This window comes from Helianthus annuus, chromosome 15 (assembly GCF_002127325.2).
Source record: "Helianthus annuus cultivar XRQ/B chromosome 15, HanXRQr2.0-SUNRISE, whole genome shotgun sequence".
Taxonomy (NCBI): domain Eukaryota; kingdom Viridiplantae; phylum Streptophyta; class Magnoliopsida; order Asterales; family Asteraceae; genus Helianthus; species Helianthus annuus.
In genome coordinates, this window is record NC_035447.2 from 156,218,115 (window position 1) to 156,230,097 (window position 11,983).

Below are 11,983 nucleotides of genomic sequence, written 5' to 3' on the forward strand. Positions count from 1 at the left end.
TGTCTATTTGTTTTTCATTTTATTTATCTTTTCTTTTTTAGTTTTTTCATGTTTCAAAACTTTTCTCAAAAAATTAGATTGATTAGATGTTGAGGATAAACCGGTACTAAAAGCTCTTGTGTCCTTGGACGACCTCGGCATCTTACCAACACTATACTACGCTCACGATGGGTGCACTTTCCCAAGTGTGTGTTTAGTGTTAGTACAATATCGTGTTTTATAAATTTAAAACTTGACTAATGCGTAAAATGGGCTTAAAATATTAATAAAAATATATCACACCAAACGCATACCAAGTTTTTGGCGCCGTTGCCGGGGACACAAGGATTTTAAGAAAGTTTAAAATCAACGGCCTAAATATTAACTTCGGAGGTTTGTTTATAGTACCCATCATGTTTTCTAAGTTTAGGTTTTGAACAAGAGATGTCGAACTGCCTGCAGCAAAAGCATTAAAATCTCAACAAATCAACCCAAGCGTATGACACTCCCAAGCATAGAACCCTTGAAACACATGACCCTGTGCATAGGACTCTTGAGTGTATGACTTCTTCAAACGTATGACTGATCTTAGCGTATGACTCTTGCGCGTGTATTAGCTCCTGCGTTTGGACTCCTACGTGGGCACGACTCCTGCACTCAAGCTCATTTTTGCAAGAATTTTGATGATTTGGAAGTGAAACAATGTCATTCCCCGGATCAAATTAGTGTATACAACATGTGGTCCTCACCTATTAACCTTTTAACTTGTATCATAACTTAATCTTAATATCCGGGCTTTGAAGCCTCAATTTCATTTTGGGCCTGGTTCAGACTGATCCATTTTGGATTTCATGCTCTTATATAAACATGAGATTAGTTTTTCTCTTCGGCTTTTAGTCTGAACTTAAACTTCATGGCTTGATGCTTTTGCATTCGTGTCATAGCAACATCATACATCAGCTTTTTTTCCCTTGTTTTATACAATCTAGAAACGTTACTATAAATTTTTTAACATGAAGAAATAGTTTAAAGATTCCCAGGTTTTGTAATAGACATTAAAAAATATGGTGTAAATTATAACCCTTTATTCCTATGTGCACAAAATAACCTCTTTAAGGACGTTAACATCACACTGGCTTTAGGTGATTCTACGTTTCGAATCATTTTCCCATGATAAAACACCAAGAAAATATAATCACTACATTTCCTTTTTTTAATCACAAGAACTCATTACTGAAAACTCACTAATACCCTGTCAGTAAATTGCAGCTTGACATTTATTTCAAAATGTTATAGCTAGATAACTAGTGGAAGCAATATGTACATTCTGTGATACTTTTTTCTTCTTTGGTTAACCATGAGAACCGAACTGTTACGAGAAAACTCACAAGGCCTGTCAATGAAAACAAGATTCGATCGTGACATTTGTGTACATGACATCCAGTGCCGATAAAATATAATGGTGTAGTGCGATATTTGATTTCAGATTTGTAAATATTATTATAATTACGTTTTAAAATAAATGTAAGTAATCAAAACTAGTGCCGATAAAATATAATGGTGAAGTTAGTGCGATATTTGATTTCAGATTTGTAAATATTATTATAATTACGTTTTAAAATAAATGTAAGTAATCAAAACTGGTTTCCAAATGGGTAAACAGTTGCAAAATATACAAGAATGGCGCATATTTATCTACAATACATCACATAACCCATTTTGCTCAGAAGACGTTTTGACCCGCCATTTAAACCATGTCCAGAAGCTTGATGTTTCCCATTGAATTTGCAGCAACCAAAGTGGAGGACTGAACACGCCAACACACAGATGAGATGAACTGATCTGAATCGTCCACTTCATCTCCTGATATTGGATCTGTGGTGTTGAATTTGTATGATAATGCAGGCATAGGGAACGCTTTATGATATACAACCACCTGTCACATTTTGCAATCAAATTTTATAAAATTAATATATTAAAATCATTAATATTAAATGCATCCAACTAATTTTTTATTTTGTTTTCAATAAAACTGCTATTTTTGTAACTTTTTTTTCGTAATTAGAGTAGGCATCAAGTTTCAGTTTTTGATTCTAGATATATTATTTTGATTCTAGATATATTTTCTGGGTTTCTGTTCTACCATTACATAAAATAGTAACAAAATTAGACACCAATTTTTAAAACGAATTATTAATTTGACTGTCCCCAAGGTGGTCAAATGGCGTGTTCCTCAACCAACTGGTTGTGGGTTCACCTCCTGCGGAGTGCAGATGTGGTGATTTTATGACCATTACAAGGCTTTTATTTAGAAAGAAAACCCAATCAATAAATGACGTGTGGTCTAGTAAACTTATCACTTTTGCTCCAATCACATTGACGCAAAAGTCTAGCGGAGACCAATCATTATTGCCACATGTCATAATTGACGCAAACTTTATACATGGCATACATTGATTGGATGTAATCATTTCTAACAGTCAAATTGATAATTTTTTAAAGAAAAAGCTAACGGCTATTTCGGTAAATATGTCGGGTCAAAATGACTATATACGTAACTTTCTCTTTAAAAAAATTTTGTCAACTTCAAGTTATTTTGATGTAGCTAACGCAAACAAAAAGTACCTCATTTGTTTCTGAACCAGTAGCAATGTAACCATCAGATACAGATAAACCAACAAAATTCTGAACAAAAAAAAAAAAAAAAAAAAAAAAAAAAAAAAAAAACAAAGTTAAAAACTGTCAATAAATAAATCACACCCAAAAAAATAAACAAGCATACCTTTACATTCATGTGGCCCGTGAACGACTGAACGGGACAGTCAATAACTTGCGATGTCGACTCAGACAAATCCCATAGTTTGAGCGTGTTATCAGTTGATGACGATACAAGAGTCGACGAATCAAGAAACTTAACATAACTAACGGTTTTATTATGCCCGATGAGCGTATAAAGCGGCACACCGGGGTTACGAAGATCATAATAATAAACTCTATGATCAGCTGACCCGAACGCTAAAGTGTTTCCCGTATCGGAAGGGAACTGAACACAACATACATTTGCTTTTGTTTTAATGGTACCAACACTTGTTCCCTGCAGTAGCAACAATTGTAAGAAAAACAACTTATTATACATCAAGATTTTCAATTATAAATCACTGTTAGTTAAATAATCGCAGTTACGTTTAGTTTTCAAAGCTGACATCCACCAAGTGCAAGAATAAAATTGCCTGATTGATATTCCAGAGCTTAACAGAACCGTCATCGCTCCCGCTAGCCACCAGTGTCGGGTTCGACCATGAAAAGTCAACTGACCAGACTCTTCTCTCGTGCTCTTTCAGCTCCATATATACTTGATTCCGTGTCACATCCCATATCTGAAACTTTCAAAATAACTATTAACTAATGTTTTTTTTTCATTATTCAAAACATAAAACTTTATTTTTTTTAAAGAATTCTATACCTGTACTACACCTTCAAAATTGCTTGATGCAATTTGGCCTTTGATGTAATTATTCCAACATATACTGCTTAATTTAGATCTACTCGACATTTCAACGACAGGGTAATGTATGTCGCGATTATCGTTTAATATCGACTCGTATTCAAAAACTTTGATTTTTTTATTTACACCCGCAGTTGCGAAGAATTCACCATCGCGATCAAAACCCAAAGAGCATACAAGACTCGAAGAATTCAACAGATCACCTTGTTTTAAGTCAGCTTTGACTTTTAAATTCCTAAACGACAGATACTTCGATAAACCGTCGATAAACGAGTTAATCCATCCGCTTTGTTTGTTTTGCGAAAGCCGGTTAATCGGTGGGAAACTATTAGCAGAACTTCTGTCGACAGTTGATCCTTTACCGTCACTACTCGTACGTGCATTTAAAGTCAACGGTTTGACTAACGGTTTCAAAGCTCTGCGCCTGGTCGAAAAGTAGGCTGATTCAAGTTTCTTGAAGTTTTTCATCAACCGGGAACTTTTAACGATGGCGTTTTCTTGATGCTCCGGTTCGATACTATTTGACGTATCGACAGTTTTGATTCGTTTTCGGGATCCCGAGCTCGGAGAACCGTCGTTACTCGAATCTAGACCTTGTTGTTTGCTGATAGACGTATGTAACTTTGCAACTTCTTGCAAATCGGAAGATACAAAAGCAACGGTCCTCCGCAAGCTGTCTGCAGCCTCCTGTTTTCGTTGTTGCAGCGTTAGAAGAAACTCCAGCAATAGCTCTTGCTCCTCGATCTTTTCTTTAAGCTCTATAAACGCTTCACGTTCGATTAAGTCATCTCTCGGTTCATTAAGGAATTCGCTTTTCAGCACTTCACTGATAACAAATAAGACCAAATTACCATTACAACATTAGAATTTAGAACCATAAAACAAATTGTTCAAAAGAGTAACTAAAAAGGGATTAACGGAACTCACTCAATTTTCGGCCTGCTAGCAGGCTCGGGATGTAGTAACCACAAGCAAAACAAGGCTTCTTTAGACCACTTTAATAAGAAGTGAGGTGGAAAGACGCGGTGTCTAAGGCTACACATGGTTGCATTCTTTTCTTCTACTGAACTACTTGTGCAATATAACTGTTAAATTACAACATTAGATGGTTATGTACTTATGTTTCATATAAATAAATATAATAAATTAAACAAAAAACATACCTCGAAAAGAAGAACCCCTAACCGATAAACATCAGAGGCACAAGAACTTGCAGCGCCAGCAGCTTCTTCCGGGCTAGTGTACCAACCGGATTCCATTTGCAATACTTGTTGATTGTTCTGGAAACCCGATTGCACCCCCAAGGGATTTGGCGAACACAAACCTACAAACTCATCCGTCTGGTTGTTGGATTCATCCGATCCTGAATCTGATGAAGTTACCGATTCGATAAACGACACACGATTAAAGGAAGACATGACAAAACACGAGGGGCAAACATTTTGCACAACGAACCCTTGTGAATGAGCTAGATTCACAATTTCTACAATTTGCATAAAAATATGCAAGCAATCAAGGGCATCAACAACTCGGTGGGTGTTATCTAACCACTGTCTCAAGCTAACATCTTTGGATTCCACCGGCCTAATAACATCTTCTTTAAACTGAGTTCCTAACCGATTAGCCTGAGTTTTTTCTCTTCTACCCGCTACAATTCTAGAACCATCACCAGACAATCTAACAGGAATTCTTCTAGGGTTTCGACTTGAAACAGTTGAGCTTCCGGACCACCTTTGCCAGTTAGAATCAGATGAGTTCTCCATAACAAATTCCTACAAACAACTACCCCTAATCCCATATCCGATCACAAACCATTTTACACCAAACGCAGCACTTTACCCCTCCAATTCTAACCGCACAGATCAAACTGAAACAACAACAACTTGTTGTAATTAAAAAAAAAAAAAAGTAGTGATACAAGGCGAAAGGTGTTCTGCAAACAAGAACCGCAGAAATCAAATCTTTTCTTGAACAACAGCGAGAGCCACATAAAGTAGAGAGATGTGTGTAAAAAAGCAATTAGTTTTTCTTTATTTGGAATGAAGTGATAATATTATACAGTTTTCAATTTGAAGCCCTACACTGACCCATCATCTGTTCATCTCTAATCCACTTCTTTTGTAACGGCGACGTGGCGCATTCATGTCCTCTAAACAGAATTCAAAAAACAATAATGCAAACACTGTTGGTAGCTCTCTCTCTCTCTATAATTAATCAAACAAATAAGATTGAACAGGAACGGATCTTTGATAGTGTGAGGGCCAAGGCCACGTGATTAGTAGATTATTGGATGATTAAGATAATCATGTATAATTAAGTAATAATAATAAAATCAGATGACGTAAGAAGTGGATTAGGGTTTGAATTAAAAACTTACCCCTACACAGTACAGGAACCTTCTCATTTTGGGCTCTTGAAGATAATTGAACAAAAACAAAATAACAGATGGTGTGTTTTAGTAGTTGATTTGTGTAGTCAAATCACTGGCGATCTCAAATCAAGGGATCCTGTAATGGTAATCTTTCTCGGTGATGGGAAACACAAATACAATGGGGTTTTACCACTATAATTAGGGCATGTTTGGCTAAGTTTTTGATATTATCAATTTATTGGCTTTTTAAAAAGTCATTAGCTCAAAAATGATGTTTGGTAATAAGGATGTATACAAGGAGAAAAAGCCAATAAGTCAATAAGTCACTTCATACTAACTTTTTCGAAAAGCCAATAAGTCAATAAGTTGTTTCAAAAAGTTTAGCCAAACATGCCCTTATACCGGCAGGTATGAGGCGTGGGTTTTGACGTTCAAGGGGGTTTAACGTCGGCTACACCATCCCGGCTTGGTGTTGGGTTTGGCGTTGCCCACTTGGCGTGGATATTCTCTTAGCGGGGGCTAAGTAACGTGGCGGGCGGTGGTTGGCTGGTTCAGTGTAGTTTTTTTTAGTTTTCTTTATAGTTTTTTAAAAGTTCTACATGGCTGGCCACGCCCAGCTAAGCGATGCCCCATCACACCCCTAGTTTTTGAGTATTAGCTTGTGGATCACATCCTCACCACGTGTCGAGCAATGCTCCCAACCCAAGTCCCTCCACACCTTATAGTCTTAGTTTAAATAACAAATGTAGGAAGCTATAACTAGAGTAAATGTTACAAATAACAAAAAAAACATAAAAACAAAATCTTTAGAACCTACAATCTTCAAAACCTAGAAGGGGCATTTTAGTCAATCAACTCTCATCTATTCTATTTATTTTTCTCTTAATCTTCAGAACCTACGATCTTTAAAACCCATCATCTTCAATATTTCATTCACTTTCTCTCTCTAGAATTATTACATCATAACGCGATTTTCTTCGTCAATTAATGGTTTAAACACTCAATCAACGTGTTATTCAGTTTGTTTTAAGAAACCCAGTTTATTTTTATACAATTTTTTTTTCAATTTAACATAATGCGATGGAAATGAGAAATCAGTTGAAACAGGTATTTCTCTTCTCAAATTTCTCAACGTTTTCCATTCAAAGCGAAGATATCTATGATTCTACCATTTCTCTTGATGTATTCATGCGTTTGGGCAACATTATTGGTTCCAATTTCATTGATAAATCAGTGGTAAAAGTTGCACAACATGTGCTTGACAATATGTCTCAAAAAAATTACAAAACAGTTTTCAGTTTAAACTTTTATTTAGAATTATGTTTTACAAAAGAATGAAAAAACATATTTCTTGTGTGTTTTTTTGTCCTTTGCGTTTAAAAAAAATGGAAAACCACCGTTTTTTCCATTGCTTTTTTTTAAAGAATGAAAAAAACAATTTTTTTGTCCATTGTATTTTACAAAATAATGAAAAAACACTTTTTTTATCCATTGCGTTTTACAAAAGAATGAAAAAACATTTTTTTATGTTTTTTGTCCATTGCATTTTAGAAAAAAAAACATTTTCTTTTATGTTTTTAATCCATTGCGTTTTAGAATAAACACTTTCTCTTTTTGTTTTTAGTCAATTGCGTTTTAGAATAAACAATTTATTTTGTGTTTTTAGTCCATCACGTTTTAGAAATGTGTTTTTAGTCCATTGCGTTTTAGAAAAAAAAAAAAAAAAAACACTTTCCTTTGTGTTTTTAGATTATTGTGTTTTAGAATAAACATTTTCTTTTGTGTTTTTAGTCCATTGCGTTTTATAGTCAATTGCGTTTTAAAGTAAACATTTTTTTTTGTGTTTTTCGTCCATTGCGTTTTAAAATAAACACCTTTTTTATGTTTTTAGTCAATTGCGTTTTAGAAAAAAAGAAAAACATTTCTTTTGTTTTTTTAGTCTATTGTGTTTTTGAAAAAACAAAACACTTTCTTTTGTGTTTTTAGTTCATTTTGTCACAATAAAAACTTTCTTTTGTGTGTTTTGTAAATCATGTTTTAGAAAAAAGAAAAAAAAAATTCTTTCTGTTTTTAGTCTATTGCACTTTAGAAAAAAGAAATTTCTTTGCGTTCTAGAATACCCTTAAACTAACTCACGCACCTCTTTTTTGTTCAATTTTACTCATTTAGGGGTTGTTTGGCAGCATCTGAATGGTTAAGTGCTGAACCAGTAAGAGGTTTGAACCATTAAGTGTTGAACTAGTAAGAGATCTGAACCATTAAGAGCCTGTATAATGCTTAACCGTTCAGAGGAAAATGTCTGACTAATTCAAATTAGAGGTCTTAACCATTCAGACTCCGTATAATGCTTAACCATTCAGAGGCAAATGTCTGAACCATTCAGACATCTGTTCGTGAAACAAACAGTCTGAGTCATTAAATACTGAACCAATAAGAGGTATAAACCATTAAAAGGTTCATTGATAGGTAAACAAACAGCCCCTTAGTCTTAGTCATTCATTACTTAGATGGGTAAAGGATCAAATAAAAATAAAATTAACGTACGAAACGTACGCACCGGGGGAAAAGCAAAAAAGTGGCAGTGTCATTTTGGTAATTATCAGCAACTTCAAAATTACTGGGGAAAAAGTAAAAAGTGTCTTGTAGAGTAATTTTGAGCATCTGTAGACTAATTTTGGGAAATGGAGGGTAATTATCAAATTAATCTAGTAGAGTAATTTTGACTTTTGTAGAGTAATTTTGGAAAATGTCTTGTAGAGTAATTTTGTTAGCATTTAGTTATGGGGTTTAGCTTTATGGTTTAGTTTTTAGCTTTTAGTTTGGGGGGGGGGGGGGGTTAGGTTTTTTTTTTTTTTTTTTTTTTTTGGGGGGGGGGTTTAGGTTTTTTTAGGTTTTTGGGGGTGGTTTCGGTTTTTTTAGGTTTTTGGGGGTGGTTTCGGTTTCTTTAGGTTTTTGGGGGGTAGGGGTTTAGGTTTTTGGGGGGTGGGGGGTAGTGTAATTTTGATAATTAACCTACAATTTTGATAATTACCCTACACGACAAAAATTACTCTACATGAACTTTTACAATGGTTTAGGTTTTTTTTTTTTTTTGGGGGGGGGGGGGTAGTGTAATTTTGATAATTACCCTACAATTTTGATAATTACCCTACACGACCAAATTACTTTACATGAACTTTTACAAAATTACTCTACAGAAGCTCAAAATTACTCTACTAGAGTAATTTTGAAGTTGCTAATAATTACCAAAATGCCACCGCCACTTTTTTGACTTTTCATTCAATTCGTACGTTTCGTACGTTTACTTTATTTTCACGGGAACTTAACTCTACTTAGATGATGAAGACTACTTTTTAACATTTCTACCCAAATAATCCTAGTATATCCAGACACTAATTTTATAATGTCACCGTACATAGATGTTAACAGTTTTCGAAATTAAGTGAACGAAATAAAAGATAGAGTGGGGACCCTACGGAAAATGTGTTTTTCCTAAAAAGTCTAGGAAGTGATTTGGGCCATCCAATGGGTGTGTTTAATGGTTGAGATCATCTTGATGGCATTTTGGTAATATGTGTTTCTTAAAAATAGGATTATTTAATTAATCAGGGGTAGCTATGTCATTTAGCTTGTTTTAAATATTGTCATTCCATAACCACCCCACATTTCATGCGATTTTTTCTCTCTCTCTCTCCCTTTCTCTCTCTCTCTCTCTCTCTCTCTCTCTCTCTTCTTTCTATCCTTCATGAAGAAACACATCAAGAAAACACATTGTATTAATCTGCTTGCTGTTAAAACACAGCGTCAAGAAATCCTCCAGCATTACCAGCATGGATGGTAAAACACAGCGTATGAATCTGCTTGCTGTTAAAACACAACTGTATGAATCTGAATGCTAAAACACAACTGTATGAATCTGCTTGCTGTTAAAACACAAATGTATGAATCTGCTTGCTGTTAAAACACAACTGTATGAATCTGCTTGCTGTTAAAACACAACTGTATGAATCTGAATGCTAAAACACAACTGTATGAATCTGCTTGCTGTTAAAACACAACTCTATGAATCTGAATGCTAAAACACGACTGTATGAATCTGCTTGCTGCTAAAACATAACTGTATTAATTTGCTTGTTGTTAAAACATCGTTAAGAAAAAGGAGATGATACGAACAATATTTGAATGGTGATGATGAACTCGTAGATGGTGGAGATGGAGAAGTGTTTGATGATGATGAAGACGAAGAAGGAGAAGGTTGCGAAATACAAAAAATCTTGGAGAAACAGTTTCCATAATTATAGGCATTGTTAGTTAATGAGAGATAAAATTCCAAAAATAAAATAAAATATCAAATTACACAAGTGCCCTTTTAGTTAAAATCCCTCCATACCACGTGTCACATTCTTATTGCTTCCTAGACTTTTTAGGAAAAACCCACTTTCTACCCAACTCCTCCTCATAAAAGATATATGAAGTTTGGTATTATTATTTAGTTAGCTTTTTTTCTTTGCTTCACTGGTTATATGATATTTCAAAATTAACTAGAAAATAATTAGTACATTAATCAACATTTATACAGAAAAAAACTGTAGAATATTTAAATTGAATGAATTAAGAAAATCAAAGAGAAATTAAGTTAATTTAGTGGAATACTTCAAAACTTGATTACATTGGATGAAGCTTTGTCAATTCTAGACTATTGGGTATTTCACTTTTACGCCCATCACCTCAGAGCCACATTATTTTCACACGATTTCCACGTGTAAAGGGTGTGGTTTCATTTTCCACATCCAAACTTCATTCTCACACATGAAAGGTAAAAATCCCCACCTTGCCTCACCCAATAACTGCCTTCCATGCCACCCTCACCACGTCGTGGCCACTCCCACACAAGGGTGGTGTTCCACACTGCCCACCTCAGCCACACCTCCACACTCCTTTGTGTAATATAAAAAGTTCTTGGCGATTAAATTATAAAAGAAAAATACACTAAAAAGGTTTGGCAAAATAAGATATTATTTTCGAACATTTTCTAAAAATTTGGCTATGCCCTTTTCATTTATGATCTCTAAAAAAGTTTTTGAGTATGAAGAAAAATGAATTAAAGTGGGTAATATTACATATTTATTTGAGGATTTTATATAAGGAATGTTTTGTAATCATGATTAATTGTATTCCAATAGTGATATTACATGTCACACCTTGACTTTTGTGGAAGCGTGATTATGGTGTGACTTTCTTAATATCATTGCATTCAATCATAACATCAACTAAATGATAAAACCATAGATTCGTCATCCATAAATTAAGTTTAAAACATAGCAACATTGTTTATAAGTTCACTAAGGACTCATCAAAATATTAAATAGCACCATGGTTTGGAGGGCTTGTCTTGTCCAGGAAAAGAGACACACTGACCAAACTCAGAGACCATGGATGACATCTTTATTCTTAACGCAGCATAAAAACTTTCAACGGCCGCCAGACCCACTTACAAATTCCCTAAAATACAAATAGTTTGAAAACATCAACAAAAGTTAAGCGAGTTCATGTGTTTGTTTTGTGTGTATGTATAAACCTTTGAAATCGTTGTAAGTATGTATGTAAGTTTATAAGTCCCGGTATGAAAGCAACAAGGAAAAGATCATCAATGGTTTGCAAGACCATTGATATGTGTGAAGTGATGCAGGAAGACTCAAACCTAGCAGAGTTGTACCGGGCTTCTGGCTGGAAGACATAGTCACCTCATGGTCCACTCAGCGGACTCAGGAGTGGGGCTCGCTACACCCGAATAGATCTATCACTCATGTCCCTCGGTCCTACGACGAGGATTAATGGCCTCAAGTATCCGCCTACCCACTCACATGATCTATGGTTCTTTCCTAGGCTAACCATATCAATTGTATCTGTATGTAAACCTTTTGTAACATGTATTTCACCCCCGAAGTTAATAAACAAAACAGTTTAAAGAAAAGGGGGACATGAACTCACAGTTTTGCGTTCCTTGTATCCGGTGTAACTCAAAGCTTCCTCTAGAACACACGACTACCTACATGCGTACTACGGTCCGTTAGACGAGCGGGTCGTGCCTGGTCTTAGTATTGATTAGTACCTTTGAGTTACGTTTT

General features: G+C 34.9%; 1 protein-coding gene across 4 annotated transcripts; it reads right to left on the minus strand.

Moving 5' to 3' along the window:
- Positions 1 to 1,556: 1,556 nt before the first annotated feature.
- Positions 1,557 to 5,877, minus strand: LOC110912856 (protein SPA1-RELATED 4). Of its 4 annotated transcripts, XM_022157674.2 has the most exons (8): positions 5,862 to 5,877; positions 4,648 to 5,351; positions 4,412 to 4,569; positions 3,443 to 4,310; positions 3,210 to 3,362; positions 2,762 to 3,073; positions 2,605 to 2,664; positions 1,557 to 1,915 (listed from the first exon to the last, which is right to left on the minus strand). In XM_022157674.2, exons 2-8 carry the CDS (start codon positions 5,245 to 5,247, stop codon positions 1,727 to 1,729), a joined length of 2,340 nt encoding a protein of 779 aa, XP_022013366.1. In that variant the 5' UTR covers positions 5,248 to 5,351; positions 5,862 to 5,877; the 3' UTR covers positions 1,557 to 1,726. The 4 variants fall into 4 exon arrangements, 3 of the variants coding, with proteins under 3 accessions (XP_022013366.1, XP_022013367.1, XP_022013365.1); XR_002578205.2 differs by lacking the exon at positions 5,862 to 5,877 and having other exon boundaries at positions 3,163 to 3,356; positions 4,648 to 5,562; XM_022157675.2 differs by lacking the exon at positions 5,862 to 5,877 and having other exon boundaries at positions 3,210 to 3,356; positions 4,648 to 5,565.
- Between the last annotated feature and the right edge of the window lie 6,106 nt (positions 5,878 to 11,983).

Bases quoted from the DNA above. Each gene is read 5' to 3' on its own strand.
- LOC110912856 (XM_022157674.2), bottom strand. From the start codon at position 5,247: ATGGAGAACTCATCTGATTCTAACTGGCAAAGGTGGTCCGGAAGCTCA. The intron at 4,570-4,647 runs GTATGTTTTTTG...GTAATTTAACAG, and splicing joins TAGGGGTTCTTCTTTTCGAG to TTATATTGCACAAGTAGTTC. The intron at 2,665-2,761 runs GTATGCTTGTTT...TTTTTTGTTCAG, and splicing joins CGGGCCACATGAATGTAAAG to AATTTTGTTGGTTTATCTGT.